This window comes from Vigna unguiculata, chromosome 8 (assembly GCF_037176805.1).
Source record: "Vigna unguiculata cultivar grain cowpea cultivar isolate G323 ecotype 2 chromosome 8, ASM3717680v1, whole genome shotgun sequence".
Classification (NCBI taxonomy): Eukaryota; Viridiplantae; Streptophyta; class Magnoliopsida; order Fabales; family Fabaceae; genus Vigna; species Vigna unguiculata.
The window spans coordinates 24,321,224-24,341,985 of NC_140799.1; the positions used below are offsets into that span (position 1 = coordinate 24,321,224).

General features: G+C 30.2%; 1 protein-coding gene and 1 long non-coding RNA gene across 2 annotated transcripts; both read right to left on the minus strand.

The window, feature by feature from the left end:
* Positions 1-8,814: 8,814 nt before the first annotated feature.
* On the minus strand, positions 8,815-9,790 carry LOC114193219 (uncharacterized). The gene is made up of 2 exons (XR_014984004.1): positions 9,552-9,790; positions 8,815-9,371 (listed from the first exon to the last, which is right to left on the minus strand). It is a non-coding gene; the product is annotated as an uncharacterized LOC114193219 (long non-coding RNA).
* Positions 9,791-12,447: 2,657 nt separating this feature from the next.
* On the minus strand, positions 12,448-16,749 carry LOC114194044 (WAT1-related protein At4g08290-like). Its single transcript, XM_028084077.2, has 7 exons — positions 16,470-16,749; positions 16,258-16,320; positions 15,801-15,917; positions 15,178-15,418; positions 14,896-15,054; positions 13,004-13,155; positions 12,448-12,877 (listed from the first exon to the last, which is right to left on the minus strand). Exons 1-7 carry the CDS (start codon positions 16,682-16,684, stop codon positions 12,727-12,729), a joined length of 1,098 nt encoding a protein of 365 aa, XP_027939878.1. The 5' UTR covers positions 16,685-16,749; the 3' UTR covers positions 12,448-12,726.
* Between the last annotated feature and the right edge of the window lie 4,013 nt (positions 16,750-20,762).

The window sequence follows — 20,762 nt, forward strand, 5'->3', positions numbered from 1 at the left end:
ACTAGGTTTTAGCCTGACATGTTAAAAATTGTTTGGGAATGGCTCAGAGATATAAAAATATTTGTGATTGGAAGTATATGCGGATAAAATTCGTAATGGTTACGAAACGGATATTAAAAATGGATACCTGCTATTTATGGATACAGATATTTTATATACCCGCATGTTAATCGGGCGGATACAAGTATCATAGTATCCGTACCCATGAATACCCGTACCCGTTAAACTTTAATTCACAAAAATACCCTCGTATATATATATATATATATATATATATATATATATATATATATATATATATATATATATATATATATATATATATATAATATTAGTAAAAAATATTTTGATCAAATTTTTTCTAAGCTACACATCTTGTTTTTTGTCTTCATTCTTTCAGCTTCCAAGTACACCCTTTGACATTCTTCTCTTTCCTTTTTTTGAAATTGGGCATATACATCAAACCTTATATAAACAATGACGTTTATGGTATTCTTTATGCTATGCTTGTTGTCAAATAATGGAATCAAAATAAAAATACTTGGCACGACAATGACGTTTATGGTATGCTTGTTGTCAAATGATGGAATCAAAATAAAAATACTTGACACGTGGCAATTGAGGTTTATTATTTGTTTATTTTGTTTATTTTTCAGGAATCAATCAAAGAAAGTGGTTTGTTAATCAAAGCACTAATTAAAGAATTTTCATTGTGTTGAACGTCATTTTATATTTATTTTTATAATTAGTTTGACTTGTATGAACTCGAGTTTATTTGAATTTTATTTAAAATTTATGACAGTGATGTATTTTATTTTATTTGAATTTATGATTAAATTTTTTTTTAAATAATTTTGTAAATACCCGCGGGTACCCGTGGATACCCACGGATATGGAAAAAATAGGCGGGGTACCCGTATAACGGATACCCGATGGATATGGATACGAGTATGAGGCGGATATTTATCCAGCGGGTAGGGTACGGGGGAGCTACTACACGTACCCTACCCACCCCGTTGACATCCCTAGACAGGCCAGTCTGTTTAGACAATACGATTTAGGAGAACACATCCCTTCCCGTCCCGTGACGAGCTGACAGGCTAACGGGCTAGTTTGTCTGGTCCGTTCTTTTTTAAAAAGGAAATATGATTTTTTTAATTTGTTACAATACACAATAAGGAACTTCATAAACCAGTGTTTCACAACACTCTCACAAATTCAATACTATTGATTGACAACATGTTCACAAATTCGATACTAGTGTTTCACCGTCCAAACAGTAAAAAAAAAGTAAGAAATATAGAGTCTTATACCAATTTGTGTTGCTTGTCTTCCTCCATCAGTGATACTGAAAAAGAAAAAAAATGGTTTTTTCTTTCTTCATTGACACTAAAACAACTGAACTACGATGGGGGTTTTGTCGTTGCGGCCTAGGTTAGCTTCATCCTGAGGGTTTCCACCATTCCCATGGAGGACCAACATTCAACATTAGCACAAAAAGGGGGGAAATGTTTGAAAATGGCGACATCAAATGTGGCTTGCCATCGGCGCTTCTTCCTCCGTTAATGACCACTACGACTCGCTACTTCCTTTGTTAATCACCACGGTAACACGTTGTTGTTGTCACCACCATGGGACACGCCGACACTTGTGATGAAGGCTTGATCCCTACCAAGGATGATGACCCATGGCACATGCTTAGAAGAAAGGGAGTTCCTTAATCCCTTCCTTTGCTTTTATTTTCTTTAGTTTGAATTCCCTAACGTTGGCTTAGTTGACTTTCGTAGTGAACTTTTTTATTGTTGTCTAGGGTTGACTTATTGACTCAAGATTAACTTAAGCCAACATTCTAATCCATATTTCCTTGTTTTGTAGGAAAATTAATATCCTAAAGAAGGTGGCATAGGTGGCACAAATTTAGTAGCACATGTGGAAGAAAGAGAAGCAGCAAACCATTCTAGAAGCATCTAGAATGAAGGACCACATGACTTGGTCAAGAATCCACCTTAAGAGTTCTAGAAACATCTAAAACATGTGAGCAATTGTCTTGGCCAAGAAGCCTCTTTGGGAGACCATCTCGGGGCACCTTTTTAACCTACCTTCCAGAATATAGGGTTTATTATTTGCATTGTAGCCCTTATGGAACTTATGTGCTTTTACTTAGAGACCCCTAAACACTTCTACATAAGGGATCATCTAACATTTGTAAAAGGATTGATCATTTTGGAGAATTTAAGACACCTTTGTGTTTAACCTTGTGAGAGTTTCCTACCCTAGGATTGATCATTTTGACCGAATGTTTAAAATGGTCCTCATTTTTGCAATTCATGTTTTATTTGGTCCTTTTCTATGACGCCGTTTAAATCATTAACGAAACATTGTACAGGGGACACACTTTGTATTAGGGTGTGTTACGTGTACTATACATATGACTAATTAACGTTAATTAATTTTTCAATCAAGGGAAAATTTTGCAATTAGGAAAATTTCTTCATCTTCGTCTTTCTTGAGCTCGGATTTGCAGAGGAAACAGCTGATACTTGTCATTTCATCATTGGATTGCAGTTGCAGCTAATATTTTGCATGAGGTGCAAATTTTAGAAAAAGATTCTCTGGCCAAAAATTAAAGATACTCATGTGGAAGGCTGCTTCCTCTGCAAATCCGAGCTCAAGAAAGACGAAGATGAAGAAATTTCCCTAATTGCAAAATTTCCCCTAAATTGAAAAGTAAATTAACGTTAATTAGCCATATGTACAGTACACGTAACACACCCTAATACAAGCCGTGCCACCTGTACAATGTTCCGTTGATGATTTAAATGGCGTTACATAAAAGGATCAAATAAAACATGAATTGCGAAAATGAAGACTATTTTAAACATTCTGTCAAAATAAGGACCATCCACAACAAACACTACGAAAATGAGGACCAAAAAGATATTTAAGCCTCTTATGTTTAATACATACTTTATTAGTAAGTATAAAACACTTGAGCTATTGGCAATGACAGCAGCTTTAATAGTTTGTACTTAAATTCCCACATCTAAATAGATTATGTGTGAAACATCCTTATTAATATCAGCGTCAAACAAGTGGAGTGGACGTGTTTGTCTCACTTGATTGTTTCCAGAATCCACATCCAAGGTCGAACCCACTTTCTACTTTGGCAAGGTGGTTTTCCTCTCCCTAGCCGTTGTTTTTTATTCTTGGCCCTACCCTGCTCGATCCATGACATGAGGGAACTTTGTGATGTTTTACGATGCAGTTGCATCACAGCTGGGGAAATATATGATTCAAGATGCCTACATCATCTACTATTCTAATTCGTAAAGAAAAATTCCTTTTGAGTCCAATCAAATAGCCCAGCTCAAAAACAAATTGCCTAGGTTAAGATATGTTTGGTCTTCATTGGAGCCAAATTCCACCTCCACCTTATACACAGATATACATCTACGTCTTCCTCAAAGGGCTCGTTTTTCATTGGTTCATTTAGCAAACAATCCACGATACATGCATGGCAAACAAATATATATATATATTAGTATAAGGATTCATTAATAAAGAATTAATCACATAATTTTTTTCTTTTATATAGCGTCTTCTCACTTATGGAGTTTTAACACCTTTTATATATATTTCCTAGTTAGATAAGACAATTTATCATGTTAGCTTCCTTGGTGAAAATCCACAAAGATACAACCTCGTTTTTGCCAGGTAGCACGTGTGCTGACAGAGTGAGCGATGTGCATAATCCAAGAGTTTACTTATAATCCATATAACACAACTGAGTCATGATCAATACCAAATCCTCATAAAATATTTAAGTAGAAACTAACATTCTAGGGAAAGAATCATAATAATACCCACCAATTTTAAGGCTTGTATCAAACTCCTAAGTCTCATTTATTAAAGCCAAAAAGTCTTAAACTACACAATGAACAGAAAAAATTTAGGCAGAAGTAACTCGTGAAAGGCAAATAAGAACATCCATAACCTATAGTCGTTGTAGCAATGCATTCGAATGCTATCTGCTTTTTCATGCACAAAAAAATATTTACATAAAGGTAGGGGATACTTGTGGCTACTGGTTGTTTTCTTGTTTTCTCATGTGCAAGATTAAATCAAAAAAGCTCACTGTGGATGTTGATGTTTTGTGTTAATAGATATATCTTGTTTATTTCTGTTATTCAATTTCTTGAGATAGTAAATAGCCTTAGTTTAACACTGTTGCAAAATCGGTTATCATTGCTATTTTTTCTTTCCATGATAGTGTTATATGAGTAAGCCCTGATCAGTCTACCTTTAGTACTAGATGGATCTGTATCTTTAACGTCTTATGTTGTGTTTTAACTTACAGTTGGTTAAAATTCGGTGCCAGAGTACTTACAAAACTCAGTGTGGAGTAAAGTTTTAAAAAAGAAACTTCATATTTTTTCATTGTTTTGACTACAACGTGGTTGTTGAAGGTGATGCCGAATTTCCATTATCGTATAAATTGATCAATTATGCATCACCACTGGAAAAAAAAAAAAAATTCTCTGGATGAGATTTTAACAGGAATTTAGGAGAGTATTCAGTGGTACAAGGTTCTTTTCAAATTCATTCGAATTTGCTTGTTTGATTGAGATTCCTCCGAATTCTTCTTTTTGGTTGCTATTAAAAGTGAAATATTCGATATTTATTCTCTTGGGGGAATTTTCTTCTATTGAGTGGCCTTAGAGTATAGGGATTCTCTCTTTCACTTTATCGTAATATTCACCTCTTCCTTCAATGAAATTGTACTGTATGTTAAATTACAGATTGAATAAAAATCCATAAATGTTAACTTACATTATAATATTAATTATATATACATTCGAGTAAATTAACTTGCCCAACCTCTAGAACGAAAACTTTAATCATTTTGAACCCACCAATGTTGTGGCTGGGTATTCTCTCTTCATCAATTTTGAACCCACCAATGTTGAGTTGTGAGTTGCCGCCATCCATCTTGACACTAGGGATGGCAACAGGGCGGGGCGGGTACGGGTATCATGATCCCATCCCCATCCCCATAATAAAAATTCATCCCCATCCCCATCCCCAAACCCAACGGGTATACAACTTTTGACCCATCCCCATCCCCACCGGGTAACGGGTACCCATACCCATTTTTTTCTTGTTCCATATATCAATTAAATATTTTTTATAAAAAAAATTTAAAAATCACACCAACGGAATCATGATACTATCAAAATATTCAATATTAAAATAACATACTCTTTTTGATTTTCATGATGTCAAATATTAAGAAAAATATTATAATAGTATAAATCTCAAATTAAAGTATCAAATAACAACTAAATAAAATTCAAATAATTATATAAAAGCTAAAAAATTACACATTACTAAAATTTTATAATAACCAAAATATTTATTAATTTTACAAATGATCAGTGGTTTCATTTGCATTCGATCCACCTACACATAGAAAAAAAATGAAAAATTAGATATGATATAATAATTGAAATTGAAAATTTTAATTACTAGAATATAATGTACCTTCTTCATCAGATTCATTTTAACTCATGAGAACATCTTTTCCTTTTAATTTTTTAACACCTACAAACACCAAATGTAGAATATTAGATGAGAATTCACAAAAAATACTAACAAAAAATATTAATAAATTTGAGTAACTTACCTAGATGGTTTGAGTTCCATATCCAACTTCTTGTACACATCAAAGCCTCTATAGTAAATAATTAAACATTATCATGAAACAAAAAATAAATAATAAATAAAATTATCATAAAGGAGTAAAGATAATTAAATGTGTGACCCAAATTTGAGAATATTCATTTGAACATAACATAACGGAAAAAAAAAATGTATAATTAAGATTATGATAAAAGGAAAAGTACCTTGAAGATCTGCTTAAACCTTAAAGAACAAGCCAAACAATTAAAAGAGAATAAAAAAGTGTATAACCAAAGTAACAAAAAGAAGAGCTACAAAATAAGAGTTAAACATTTTCATGAAAATAAATAAATAAATAAAGATAATCAAATGTGTAACCTAAAAATTATTTCATAGAATGAAATTGAGGAACACCTATTTGAACATAACCATGTACAGAGAGTAAAAATTATGTAATAAGAAGAAGAAAAATTACCTTCAAAATTTAATCTTGAAAAACAAACCAGACAATTGAGAGAGTAAACAAAGTGTATAACAAAAAACAAAGAGAATGAAAACTATGTTATATATATATATATATATATATATATATATATATATATATATATATATATATATATATATATATATTATATTATATTATATTATATTATATATTATATTACTATGTATATATATATTATATGTGTGGATATCTTATGTTTATATATATATATAATTATTTATATATATTATATTATATTATATATTATATTATTATTACTATGTATATATATTATATGTGTGGATATCTTATGTTTATATATATATATTTTTTAGATTATTTAATAAATTATAAATAATTTAGTAATTTAAGCGGGGACGGGTATTTGGGCGGGTATATATATATCCCCATCCCCATCCCCAGTTGAAAATTTCGGGTATTACCCATACTCATACCCATACCCAGTCAAAGCGGGGATTCCCCGTCAAAACGGAGACGGGTTCGGGTGATACCCACGGGCACGGGTTTATTTGCCATCTCTACTTGACACTATGGTTATTTCTTTATTTTTCATTTTGGTTGTCATAACTTGGCCATAATTATGGAATTCCAGCTTCAACCCTTAACTTTGAGGTCCTAAAGTACTATTTTGCATAATCTAGAAATTAGATCCTAAAATACCATTAGACTGCTGAATCGACAAATTCTAAACTACTCAAGCTAAGCTGATATACCATCAATCTTGGTCTACGTTAGATTCTTACAGCATTATCACCTCAGGCATAATGCCTCACACCAAACTTTTCCCACTTAAAATAATACTAAGACCTCTTCATTCACTACTGCACCATTCTAACACTCAAATGGATTTCAAATTTTGACTACGGCGTATACGCAATACTAGTATGTTAGCTACATTTGCTTATTAAAAATGTAATTAACAGCCTTTTATTCAACAATTTAAAAATATTTAAATATATAATATTTAAATTATTTGTATTTCAAATTTTTTCATTTCTAAATATTTTGTTTGGATAGAGTAATTAAAATATCTTGCATTTTATTCTTATTTTCTTTGTATGAATTTCTCTTTTATAATAAAAATTTATTTTAAAACTAAAACTTACAAAAAGTATTAGTTAATTTAAATATTAAAAGAAAATATTTAATAATTTGAATTGTTTTCGGTATGTATATGTGTATAATGTGTATAGAATAAAGATGTCAATTGGTTCACATTTCAACCCTATTCCACACAATCATTGTTATATTTAAATAAAATCATATTACTTCATTCACCCGTCAGCAGCGAAAAATAAATAAATTCAACTCAAACCTGTGCTTTGGCAATTGAACCTGTGACAAATTTAGCATATAACGTAAGTATCAGGATATACCAGTAGTTAGCTAAGTATAGTGAGGACTGAAGTTGGTCTCAAAGAAACCATAAAACAAAGATCAATAATGAAGCAAATTTCTACTTGTCGAAGAATTGAACTAAATCAAACTATCTGAAGCAGAAGCACTTACAACATCGTGCTTAAAGAACATGAAGAATGTAGAAATAAAAGAACAACATATTATTTAACACCATCAACAACAAAGCCAAAAACCTAAAAAAGTGGGTATAACACATACCAGACAATTGTAGAATATATTAGTAATTACCAATTGTTTATCATGCAAGTGATGAAAACCATCTTTGACCAATAAAAGCTACACATATATTATGAAGATGGGATTATTATATTTTCGTTGGTGGGAGAAGAAGGCATAATTACTTAATTAAGAAATTAGTCAAGAGCATGAACAGAATGTGTGCATATTCAAGCTATATATACACACATTGTATAAAATATCATTGGCCAATGCGTCTTAAGCTACTTGGTAGCCACGGGTTTCCTAAAAGAAAAGCATTTAAAAACAAGAACATATATTTGACATAAGACCAGAAACAATGTGGAATTTACTATTTGACAATGATTTATTGTGGTAACTAATAGTTCTTTAGTTAATATATTTGTTTATTCCTCTTAAGACCACCTATTTGTACCTCTGTTGCTAAAACTAAAGGAATTTCATGGGCTGTTATGGCTAAAACTAAATTTAATTTGTTCCTAGTTGGAAGCTTCTTCTTCCTGCAAGTTGCAGCATATTAATTATACACCATCCACCACACGTGAATGAAGGAGGTGATGCAGTAAATCAGAGCAGATCAACATTAAAGAAGCGTTTCATAAAAGGGCTGGGGTTTGAAAGAAATGTATTACAGAATAACTTCACTTCTGACTCCAACAGAAACCACCTGCTTAGATTTAAACCTCTCTCACATAGTAGCTTCATTTTTTGACAACAAAGCAGTGATGATAAAGTCTCCACATAAAACCTCAACTTTTGTACCACTCTAGCTACTACCTTCTCAAATCTTAAATTCAAAAACTTATATAAACATGTCATTCATTACCTTTTTATATACACAATTTCAAATTAATGATACATGTTCCTCTATTTTCCCAGTCCTAACAGTGCATTTGAAAATTATGTATCAACCTAACACACTAACAAAACCATTTTATTCTTCCTTTCGGTCAACACATTTTACCAAATTAATAAAATAGCATATTGAATTGTAAAACAAAAAAAAAAAAATCTTTAGACAGAAAAGAGAGGAAATAAACTTCTTGAAAGTGCAATAGCTTAGTATGGGAGAATGAGCCTATACACACATCGAAATTAGTCTCTATATTTAACCATCTTTTCCACACCCATACTTTCATGCCTTACAAGACAAAAAACAATAAAAAATTGTATTTCAATATTTTTTCTGGATCCCTAGTGAACAAGTTGCGGCAGGAAGCAGAAGGAAAAAAAGAAGCAAAAGCTAGTGATTACCACCCACTTTCTTCGTTCTACTACAATAGCCATGTTTGTCACTACTTCTCCTAGTTTTCGTCCCTGCATTAACTACAATTCCCCAAATGTCAATAGTCAAAGAGAGACGTAAAAGAAAATAAAGGGAAATAGTTGTTCCAAAAACCCCAACTCGCATCACATACCATCACGATCACCCTATTGGAGGCAAACCCTATCCGAGAACTTGCCAAATCAAACACGACCTGAAACCCTTTTGAATGTTCCCAATAATAGAAAGTCCCAGTGAACGCAAAACAGAATCTGCCGCTATTATCCCCTAGAATCAGGTAATTCGCTGCGCAACGACACGTTAACACTGCGTAAATGTAAGCATTGAAGTTTGGAGAAGACAAATGATAATTGAAAATGACGAGAGGATGACGCATTGAAGCGAAGAAAAGTTTGGGAGAACGTTGAATAATGGAATCCCAAGCGAAAAATAGAAAGAGTGACGAAAATGGAAAACAAGTGCAACCTGTTCCATGGATCCGGGATCATAGAAGGCAGCCACAATTGCGCCAAGTAAAGGCAAATCAATAGGTGGAGTCAAATCCCTGAGCTTCTCTGCGGCCATGGAATGAATGATAAACCCTACAATCTGAGACAAAAGGGGATCTTGATAGAAGATATTGTCGTGAAAATAAAATTGTATTAAAATTCGGGAATTTCAAATGTGATGACTTGAATTGAGTTGGAAATTCTGGAAAATGGAAGGCAAAGCCCGCCAAGACGAGGGAAAGAAAAAATTCAAAGAGAGGGGATTTCTTTTATAAAGTAAACCATTTTTATTTTTTAATCGCAAACTGTCATATTATTGTTATTTTTTTATTAAATGATATTTTTTTATAAATTTAATATTAATTATGTGTATAAAAAATATTTAAAATTATTAATTTTGAATATAAATCTAAATAAATAAGTATTTTTATGTTATTAATTAATATAAATACAATCTCTAAGTATAATATCAATTTTTATTACTATACTACTTCCTCGTATTTTATTAATCTTTAAAAATAGAGAAAATTTAGAAAATTGAGTTTTACATTAGTAGAACTTTTAATGAAATAAATAATCAATATGTAACTTCTATTAATAAATTTTCAAATTATTATCTATTTAAAATTTATCTTAAAATAAAATGCGGATCTTGTTTAATTCAAATTTAGATTTAAGAGTAATTTAGTTAATTAAAATATCAATCAAAAATAAATGTATATAAAATAAATTATTTCTATTTTTTTTCAAAAGTTATAAGGATTAAATTATGACAAAAAATTGAAAGACAAAAATTGATTCGAAAATAAAACTTACAGAATTAAAGCTTAGGACGTATGGTTTAGAGTTTATTGCATGGGGTTAAGATTTAAGAGGTAGTATTTATGGTTTAAGTTAGGAAAGTTAAAATTATTTACATATTATATTGTTTAGATGAAAGGAAATCATATAATTTAGCGACTATTTATTTACATATTTACATATTATTACATTAAAGAGATTTTACCAACTAATAAATTTTCGGTACCTAATATAACCTTTATTTCTAGTTAGAAACCAAAAATTAGTTTATAATTTTATTCTTTTTACTCACAAAAATTTAGTAATTAGAATAAATTAATAGTAGTTAAGAAAATAGACTTTAATTATATCTTAACTATATAGTGACAAAATTATTTATAAATAAATATTTTGTATGATAACTAATTACTATAAATATAATTTATAATTACTTGTGAGATTCCAAACATCGATGTAAGATTAGAAGAAATGAACCTTGAATTTTTAATTTTGGGACTTTATCATTTTTTCGATCAAATGTAGTAAATAAGAACTAATGTGAACCGCGAAATCTTAAGTTTTTTCTTAAATAGGATCGACAAATTAAAAAAATAAATAATTTAATTAATTATAATTTATATTTATCATATATTAGTTTAATCTAATTAATTATTAATTTTTATTTTAAAATTAAAATGTAAGCAGCAACAAATTGTAAAACTAAAAAATTTAGTTAATTATAATTTTTATTTATTGTTAATATAAATTTTTCCTATCTTGTTAGTTTAATTTAATTAAATAATTTTATAGAAAAAATTGTGTTTGTCAATTTAGTGACCCAACATTTTCGATCATTAATTTGGTCACTAATTAAATAATTTTTTAGCGATCAAAAATTTTTGTTGACTAATTACTATATTAAAAATATATTTTATAATACAATATTTATTTCGGTCGCTAATTCAATAGCTGAAATATTATATCTAGAGACCAAACATTTTTTGTCACTATTTGTTATATTAAGCATATTTAAGCAGCCAATAAATTTTCGGTAGCTAACACAATATTATTGTGGTCGCTCATTTGGCGACTAAAGTATTACATTTAGCGACCAAACATTTTCGGTCGCTAATTATCAAATTTTATATTTTAGCGACCAATGAATTTTTGGTAGCTAACATAATATTATTTTAATCGTTAATTTGGTAGTTAAAATATTTGTGACCAAACGTTTCTAATCGCTATTTTAGTCGTGATAACGATCAATACTACTATATATTGATTTAGTCACCATTTCAATCACTAATTTGCGTCTACTATTATTCAGTAACTATTTCGGTCACAATTTGTGACTAAATTATTTTGCTAACTAATTCCAGTTGGTAAATTGCACTTTTTTAGTGGTGCAAACTCATCACAATACTCAATAACTTTCATAAATTTTTATCTCAAATCCTTTCATTTCTCATGATTTTTCTCTTAATTTAAATAATCTCATTTTCATATATTTTTCCCCTCAAATCCATTTCCTCAGCTCCATCTTCAAAATCAAATACAATAGTTGAGAGAGTTGTTAGACCCCAAGACCTATATATTGTAAGTCCACAATTTAGAAGTGCTTGTGATTATACAAGGTATCGTTGATTTAAAATGTTTGTACTTTATGTCTGATTTATTCATATGTTGTCTTTAAAACGTGAGTATTATAATAAAAATGTTGCTTGAAATAAACTTAAAAAATAATAAACTTTCTCTTTGTCTAAAATTAATAATGTGATTAATCTCATTATTAATTGAATTATATAATTTAAATTAAGACTTTCTCTTACTATCTTGATAAGATATAGATGCCATTTGACTAAGTTAAAGTGGTTCTTCAATTAAGTGTATCCTGCTTTCGAGTGTCTAAAAGCTACCTTTGATGCATAGTGGCAATACTCCAAGAATAGACAAACTCTTGTTACATTGTTGTGGTGAAAATTATTTTGGGTTTAAAGATCATTAGCTCATTCGTTAACCCAATCGTGAGGTACTATGCTCAACATCTACACATAGCATACTTTATGACTTTCCCAAGATCTTAAAGAGAGAAGTACGAAAAGAACGATCAAGATATTTTACTTTTTCCATGAATAAGTCCCACAACACTCCTTGATTAGAACACTAACAATAATAACGAGTAGAGTAGATCAGCACCACTCGATTTTGATTCTTCAAATTAAAAAAAAAAAAAAAAAACTCTAAAGTGTTAAACTAAAGACTAAAACAATTTAAAAAATCATTTAGTCTTTCAAATTTAACATTTAAGAGCTGAAAATTTATTCTTTTAAGAAGGATATTTCTTTTATTATGGAAAGCAGAAGCAGATTGTACTATTTAAGAGTTGATGAGGTTGTTGGGAGTTCTGGTGCTTCTGTGTCCTTTGTTGCTGTTGCTGATGGGTGTTGGAGGAGTGGATAATCTTTGGCTTTACCCCACACCACTGAGTAAAGCCCCACTACGATAATGGTGGCGCCAATGATACTGATATAAAATGTTGTAGACAAACAAAAAACATCATTCAGAAAATAAAACATTGACATAAAGATTGAACAATGAGATGAATCAAAATAAAGAAGGATTAACCAAACACAACATGATAAGAATTACCTTCCTAGGTAGATCTGTTCTCCTAGAAGAAAGGAGCCAAAAGTAGCAACGTTGATCATTAAGAGAGGATTAAAGGATGTCATGAACACTGGTCCTCTGCTTTTCATTACCAGCCCTTGTACATAATATGCTATTCCTGAACTCATTACTCCCTGCATTTTTTATAACTTGTGAGGACCACTAGTTTTAAATTACACTAATGATCTAAAATATAATTAATATTGTTATTTAATCATTAATAATGATAAATTTATCGACTTTTACGATAGTTATTTAAACTTTATATAATTAGTCATCGAATGATACAATATATATATATATATATATATATATATATATATATATATATATATATATATATATATATATATATATATATATATATTACATTATCACTATATGACCACTGAACTCTTTTAAGATTTCAAATTTTGTTTTTTGGAATACAATGATATACAAGAGGTCGATTCACATAAGTTAAATGGAACATTTGCCTTAATTTAATAAATCATTAAACAATAATTTTTTTATGAACAAATAATTATTTTTTTACATACAAATAATAGTTAGTCTTCATACTGATTAGATTAGATAGTAAATTATATAAATTAAAATTTTTTGAAATTTAAAATAGTCATTTTATTAATAAAACCTTAAAATTAATTTTGAATCAGAATTTAAATTGATCTCTGATATTAAAAATTAAGATCTTAACTAATTATTATTAAATTCTAAATTAAGCTTCAATGCATGATTTTTTATTAATTATAAAGACTATTTTAAATACCAATAATATTGTAATACTTAATTCATATAATTACTAATTATTTTTTTAATTATTTTTTTTCTAAATTATTTGTTATTTAATAATTTTGTTATACTGTCTTTCTCTCTCTTGAAAAATTATCTTTTATTTAAAATAAGTCAAGTATTTTTTTAACCAGAACATAATTTGATGTAAATAAGAATAGATATTTTTTTTTAAATATAATTTATTCTTTTATATTAAAAATAATTTATTTTTAAAAAATTATAATAGATTATTTTGTACTTCTTTTCGATAATTGTTTACGTATATGATATCATCATGGTAGAGTAAGTACTAATTGCTCAAATGGACTGGAAATCATCTTTGCACTGTGTGTAATTATTCAGATAAAACTTATTAAATTTCAGTTTAGTTATTATATCATCCCGAATTTGGGTAACAAGTTTATGATATATGATCTATATTACACCCTCTCCTCCAATTATTTCATTCACCTAAATATACCAAACTTTTATTTCAGTCAATCTTAAATTTATTCTAGATTCATGTTTAATATCATATTTTTTTAAATAAAAACAATTTCTGTCTTAGTTAGATAATTGTTTTCTTTTCCTTATCTATTTTGTAAAACTTAATGAGAATTGTTATGAGCAAGCACAGAAACTTTTAATAACCTACTCTAGCCGTCAAAATCTAGCTCCTAGGTCAGATGTGATAAGAAACTAGAAATCACTTGGAACAAAATTCGACCAACAATGGTGGATCAAAAGTCTACTTCACGTGGAGAGGTACACCCATGAAGAAATAATACTAAAGGAGAAATAACATTATTATGAAACAGAATCTAACACAAACCAACAGTGCTTTGCTTTTAAAATAAATTATTAGAACCTAAACAAAAAGGTTTATCGATATACATACATATGTATATATATACATGTTAAAAATAAAAGGTTTAGAATAATATATAAAGAAAATACATAATTAAAGAGAGGAGATTTTGTTTAAACCAGTTAATCAGGTTTTCTAAAATAAATTAGTTATGTCTAACCAATATCTTCATGGTTTAAAATAAATTTAATGTTTAATTAGAACTTTTCTACTGATATAGAACATGACTTACAGCATAAAGAGGGCCATAGAGTGTGTAGTCGAAACCAATAGCCCAAGAACGAGGGTTGTGATCAGCAATCACAGCAACCACAGCACTTTGCAATGCACCCGCCAAGCATATCAACGATGACAGAGATAGTTCCGCAGGGTACCTTTTCACTGTTATGGACTGCACCAATTTTCATTTCTTTTACATTATTATATACCACCGCGAATATTCACTGATCACATTCTATAATGTCATCATAAATTACATCACCGAATATATGCATGTATAATTATTTTTAATTACCTGCAATATGTAAAAGGAGGACCAAGCAAAACAACCAAAACATAAAAATAGGGTCCCTGTGAACCAGTGTTTGTCACCCTCAAGGGAGTGACTTTCATGTTTCTGGGTGCTGTTTGGATTATTTATAAGATTGATTTGGGGACCTTTGTAAAGTGTCATCAACAGAGCCCCACCAAAGGTTACCAAGGTTCCAATTACCTTCGCTTCACTGCGTAGCTCCTTCAACTTTACACTCTCTAACCTGACACAATACGAGATTGTGCATGTTATGTACACGTGCCATAAACTAAGCAATGTTATAAAGCTTTTAGAAGTGAAAGAAAAAGCATGCACGTAATGTTTGAATTACTTGGTAAGGTTATTTTTGCATCTTTGTAAGAAAGAAAAAGCTAGCGTGCATTAACGAGATTTGTTAAAGATTGACAAGCAATCTGAGCACTAATAATGAAAGAAACGTTTAAAACTTTGATCTAATCAGAAATTGACATATGCAAAGAATAACTTTAAACTTTTTTCAGAATTTACTTAAAAATGACACCAACATAATCTCTTTTCAATTGATAGTAATGTAAAAGTCTCTTACACTCATATCCATAGAAATGAATTGAAAAAATGAATGTCACCTGAGAATTACTGCTATCACAAAGGTTACAGAGGGTACAGCGTTCATAATAGCAGATGCAAAAGTAGCAGAAGTGTATTGCATCCCCAAACAAGTGAAGCCTTGGTCAATCACTGGCCTGAATTATCATACACAACGCAGTCAAACAAACATTTCTTGATTACGTAAAATTCTCCAGATTTCAATAAATAAAGTAATAGCATTTGCAATTATTGATTCTTAGCAATTCAAAACCATTTCCTCCCATATACTCTTTTCCTTTTAATGAAAAATGTTACTTACGAAATAATTATCCCTTCTACACAGGAAGGACATTATAGTTCTCACATGCACAGCTGTACAAGTGTTTCTTCCTTAAATAAATATAATCAAATTATTCTTTTCGTCAAAAATTAAAAATACGATCAATATTTACGTCATGAATGAGAATAATGAATACATAATATTCAGAAAATTACTCAAGAAATGCAAGGGCCTGTATCTGCATGAAGATAGACATTGTCATTTTCGGCCTAATGTTCCTGCAGAAATTAAATACAACATAATTTTAACTAAACAAAGTTGTAAGCTAACAATTATGACAGACAGGAAATAAGTGCTGAAAAATACAATTGTTGATTTGTAACGAGGATATGCATTATTAGTAATTTTATATATATAAGTGTAGCACCTTTCAAAGATAATCGCAAAAGGAGCAAGAACAAACGCAGCAACGGCGTTGCGATACACAGTTAACACAAAGCGACTCATTCCACGATCCAGACAAGCCTTAGTGATGATGAATGTTCCAGCCATTCCGAATTGCAACCCCACACATAACAAATAAGGCTTTGCTAGAACGAGCATGTTGCTAAATCTAGCACCGCATTTTTTATCCATCGTCATTAGTTAACCACAGGGTTGATAAATGTTGCTATGTGTTTGCTACTAACACTAAGAAGCTATGTTGCCTAGTGCATGAAATGGCTCCCTTATAAAGACCAGGAAGGGTGATTAAAACAAAATCCACTGTGCACATTTAGTAGAAATATCTGGGACCACTCTGCTTTTGGTCATTTCATTGAACTAATTGTCCTAATTGTAAAGTTTCCACTGAACAACTAAAGTAAAGATACATTGTTTTTTGGGAGTAACAGACACTGCCTTGCTTGATTCCCTTACTGAATATTTGCGTGTCGGAACAGAATACACATCGGAAGCAGCATGTTTCATTCATGGTTTTAAATTGTGGCCGTAACTTTAAATACATCTTATTCTCTTCACTAACTCTAGTATTAAATTGTGACCATAACTTAAAAAGATATTTTTATTCTCTTTACTGTAGTTTTAAATTGTCGCCACTAGTCTGTTGGCCAAATTTATCTAAAAATATTATGACGAAAAATAAGAAGAAAACTAAAAGGTTCTCTAAAATTAAAATTAACTTCTTCTTTTTTTATCAAATAACATGCTGGACACTAGTATAAAATATGGGCATATCCAAAACCGATATTTTGACAAACAAAATTTTAACAAAAGTTTGAAAGATTACTTTTTTAGATAAAAAAAAATTACTTTATTTTGATTAAAAAATAAAAAATTTATAATTCTATTTATAAAAAAATTGTCAAATTTGTAAAAAAAAAATTGTCAACAAATAATTTTTCTATCCAATATTCACCTATCATATCTACCATGTTAAACAAATAATAATAATAAAAAAAAAAAAACATACATAAGACCCTAGGCAAAATGCATGCAACAAATTATAAAAATATGTCCTCTAAAAGGTCAAATCTATTGCTAAAAAATATACTAAGACCCACTCTAAAATATCAGTATCTTCTCTAAAATATCATTACTAAAATATCAGTATCTTTGCTTTCTCCCTTTAAAATATGAAAAGGTTTAAAATTGATATAATCATTTAAAGAATTGCATTTATTTCATCTACTTCTAATCTTCTCATAGATTTTAGAATTAGCACCGAAATCACGAAACACAAAATATATCATTAATAATTCCATTAAGAAAATAAATAATAATGTTAACTTATGTACTATAAAATAATATTGTTGTGCAATTTAGCTTCCAAATATTAGTGTCAATCAAATTGTTAGGTATTAGAGTCAACTTAACCGATTATAATGTGACACAAAAAGGTTAGTTTTCTATAAAAAAAAATTAAAATGCATAAAAATAGTTTTAATTATTTTTAATAAATAAAAATATGTGTTATAGAGTCATATTAGCATCCATTTAGCCATGCTTAAAGAATTTTCTTAATGTTTGATACTAATAGAGTTGGCTAAACCTGTAAGGCCCGTTAAGATTATTCTTTATCTTTCTGTCCTAAACTAAAGGGCTGTCCTTATAAGTGGGCCTAAGGGCTGGTCCGGTAGATAAAATCATTCTTAGTTGTCCTAAGTCACATTTTCCATTCATTTTCAGAGAACCTAAGACTACAGCTGTCAACCCCTCTACTAGGGTTTGCTTCCACTGTCACGTTGAGCTAAGAGAACTTGTGCTCCATGTAAGTATCTCTTCTAGGCGTGTTGGTTCCCTTTTTACCATCTTTTCGTAATTTCGGTTAAAAGCCTCTTCTAACTTCATTTTTCTGGTTCTATCCCACCCCTATTTCAGCCCATAGTTCATCCTTAGAGCTGCTGCGCTCGTGGTCATGCCGTCGAGGTCTTAGCTAAACTTTTTCCAAGTACGGGAAAGTTAGAGTCCGAGTCCTGATTGTTTTATGGCTGAGTTAGAGTTTGTTAGATGTTGTATGCACTGTATGATTGTGTTGAATGCGTGAACTGCCATGTACTGTCTTTTGGGTGCGAGCATGTGATTGTTGCAGGAGGAGCAATGGCGGGATCTGTTAATCTTGCCCAGGCGTAGAGATGGCAAATAAACCCGTCCCCGTGGGTATTGCCCGAACCTGTCCCCATTTTAACGGAGAATCCCCGCATTGACTGGGTATGGGTATGGGTATGGGAAATCCCCGACTTTTTCAATTGGGTATGGGGATGGGTATGGGGATGTACATATCCCCGCCATATTACCCATCCCCGTTCAAATTATTAAAATATTCCTAAATAATTAAATAACCATATATATATATTATTTTTTATTTATTCTAATTATTTGGTTTGTCATGAAACTCATTCACATTTCAATTATATTTTTTATCTTATCATAATCTTTATGTAATTATGTTAAAAATATGTATGTTAATTAAAAAAATTTATGTCTCACATTTGAATATTTCTATTATTTTTTAATATTTTTATTTAATGTATATTTTTCTTTCACATGAAAATGTTTAATACTCTCAATTTAAGTATTTAATAGCACAAACATTTCATTTACTAGGTAATATAAAAAAAAACATTTACTTATAATTCTTATTATTAGTTTTTTATTTTCATTTGAATAACTTTTTTATTTCACTAAAACATTTTTTGTTATTTCTCAACTACTAAGTATATATGTTGATATTTGAAAAGTTTTTTTAGATTTCTAAGATATTTTTCAACTTATCATACCCTTAATTATACATTTATTTTCCTTTGTGCGATTTATTTCAATAGTCTCTCAAATTGTTTGTAAACATTTGTTAATTTTTTAATATTTTTATTTCTTGTTTACTTTCATTATGTAAAATACTATTTCGATATATTTTATTTAATTATTTTTTATTTTTTAACTCATTATCAATCATACTGTAATTTTGTCACTATAATTGTATAAATAACTTTTATTTACTACAATATAAAAATTTAATGTAATTGTCATTAATATTTTTTTATCACCATCCAACATAATTGAAGTTCAAAAGATACAAGATCTATGTTAAAATTTTATTATTATGATTATTATTTGTTCTTTGTATCATTTTGATTAAGTATTGTATTATAACTTTTATTAGTGTATAAAAAAGAGATTCATTAGAATTTAAAAGATTGAAGTAAACAAACATTTAAAATATATTTTAATTTGAATATTTGTTTTCCTCTTATATTTTTAAAAAAATATTTTTAAATTTTATCAACTAGGTTTCATTAATGTTTGCAAATTTAATAAATGTGTTGGTTCTCATGAAATTTTATTTAGTATTATAATCTAAAATGTGAAAAATTATAATTTATCCAAGCGAGAGTTACTCGCCCAGGCGAGACTTGCAGGAGTAAACTAAGGGTTCACGAAACCTCGTCCAGGCGGAGGACTTTGGTTTTGAGCGAGGCCCAGTCTCGCTCAGGCGAGAGCCACTCGCCTAAGCAAGGAGGAGTGAATGCCTGGAATGCTGTTGTGGTCTAGCCCAGGCGAGGGACGTCACTGTTGGGCGAGAGGTTGTCTCGCCTAGGCGAGCCAGGACTTGCCTAAGCGAGCCTGCGAGAAAGTGCCAGCACTAGTCGCGATCTCGCCTAAGTGAGAGTCTATCGCCTAAGCGAGAGTACCCCTCTCGCCTGAGCGAGGGCTCTTGACTTGAGCGAGATGCACTGCGGGTTGAGGGACTTTGCTAAATTGTAAATTGTGTTGTTGGTTTATGATGTGTTTGTGTGATGTATGAAATCTGTGAAATGAAAGGCATGGTATATTCTGTATTATAAATTGGATAGATGTGATTGAAGGATCTTGGCATGTGAAATCAATGAATGGGTTGGAATTAAAGGGGCATGATATTGTTATGAGATGAGACCCTATACTCATGGGGTGGAAATGACCAGTGGTATGGATTCAACATGGGATTCAGATGAGGATTCATTTTCAAGGGTTTGTACGAAATTGTAAGCAAGATTAATGTTCTCTCATTGTTGATGTATGATTTTCAGTCCGTGTCAGTGTGTAATTCCTTGGAGTCTCTAGGTGAGACCTCCGGGGTTACGCTTCAGTGGTCGGGACATAATTTCATGACCCCTGTTAGTGGGTGATGAGTTCGTATTTTTGCCCTCATTTAATGTTTAATTCTGGGTATTTAATTGAATTT

Bases quoted from the DNA above. Each gene is read 5' to 3' on its own strand.
- LOC114194044 (XM_028084077.2), bottom strand. From the start codon at position 16,684: ATGACGATGGATAAAAAATGCGGTGCTAGATTTAGCAACATGCTCGTT. The intron at 15,419-15,800 runs GTGACATTCATT...GTATTGTGTCAG, and splicing joins GTGATAGCAGTAATTCTCAG to GTTAGAGAGTGTAAAGTTGA. The intron at 13,156-14,895 runs GTAAGTCATGTT...TAAAAAATGCAG, and splicing joins TCTATGGCCCTCTTTATGCT to GGAGTAATGAGTTCAGGAAT.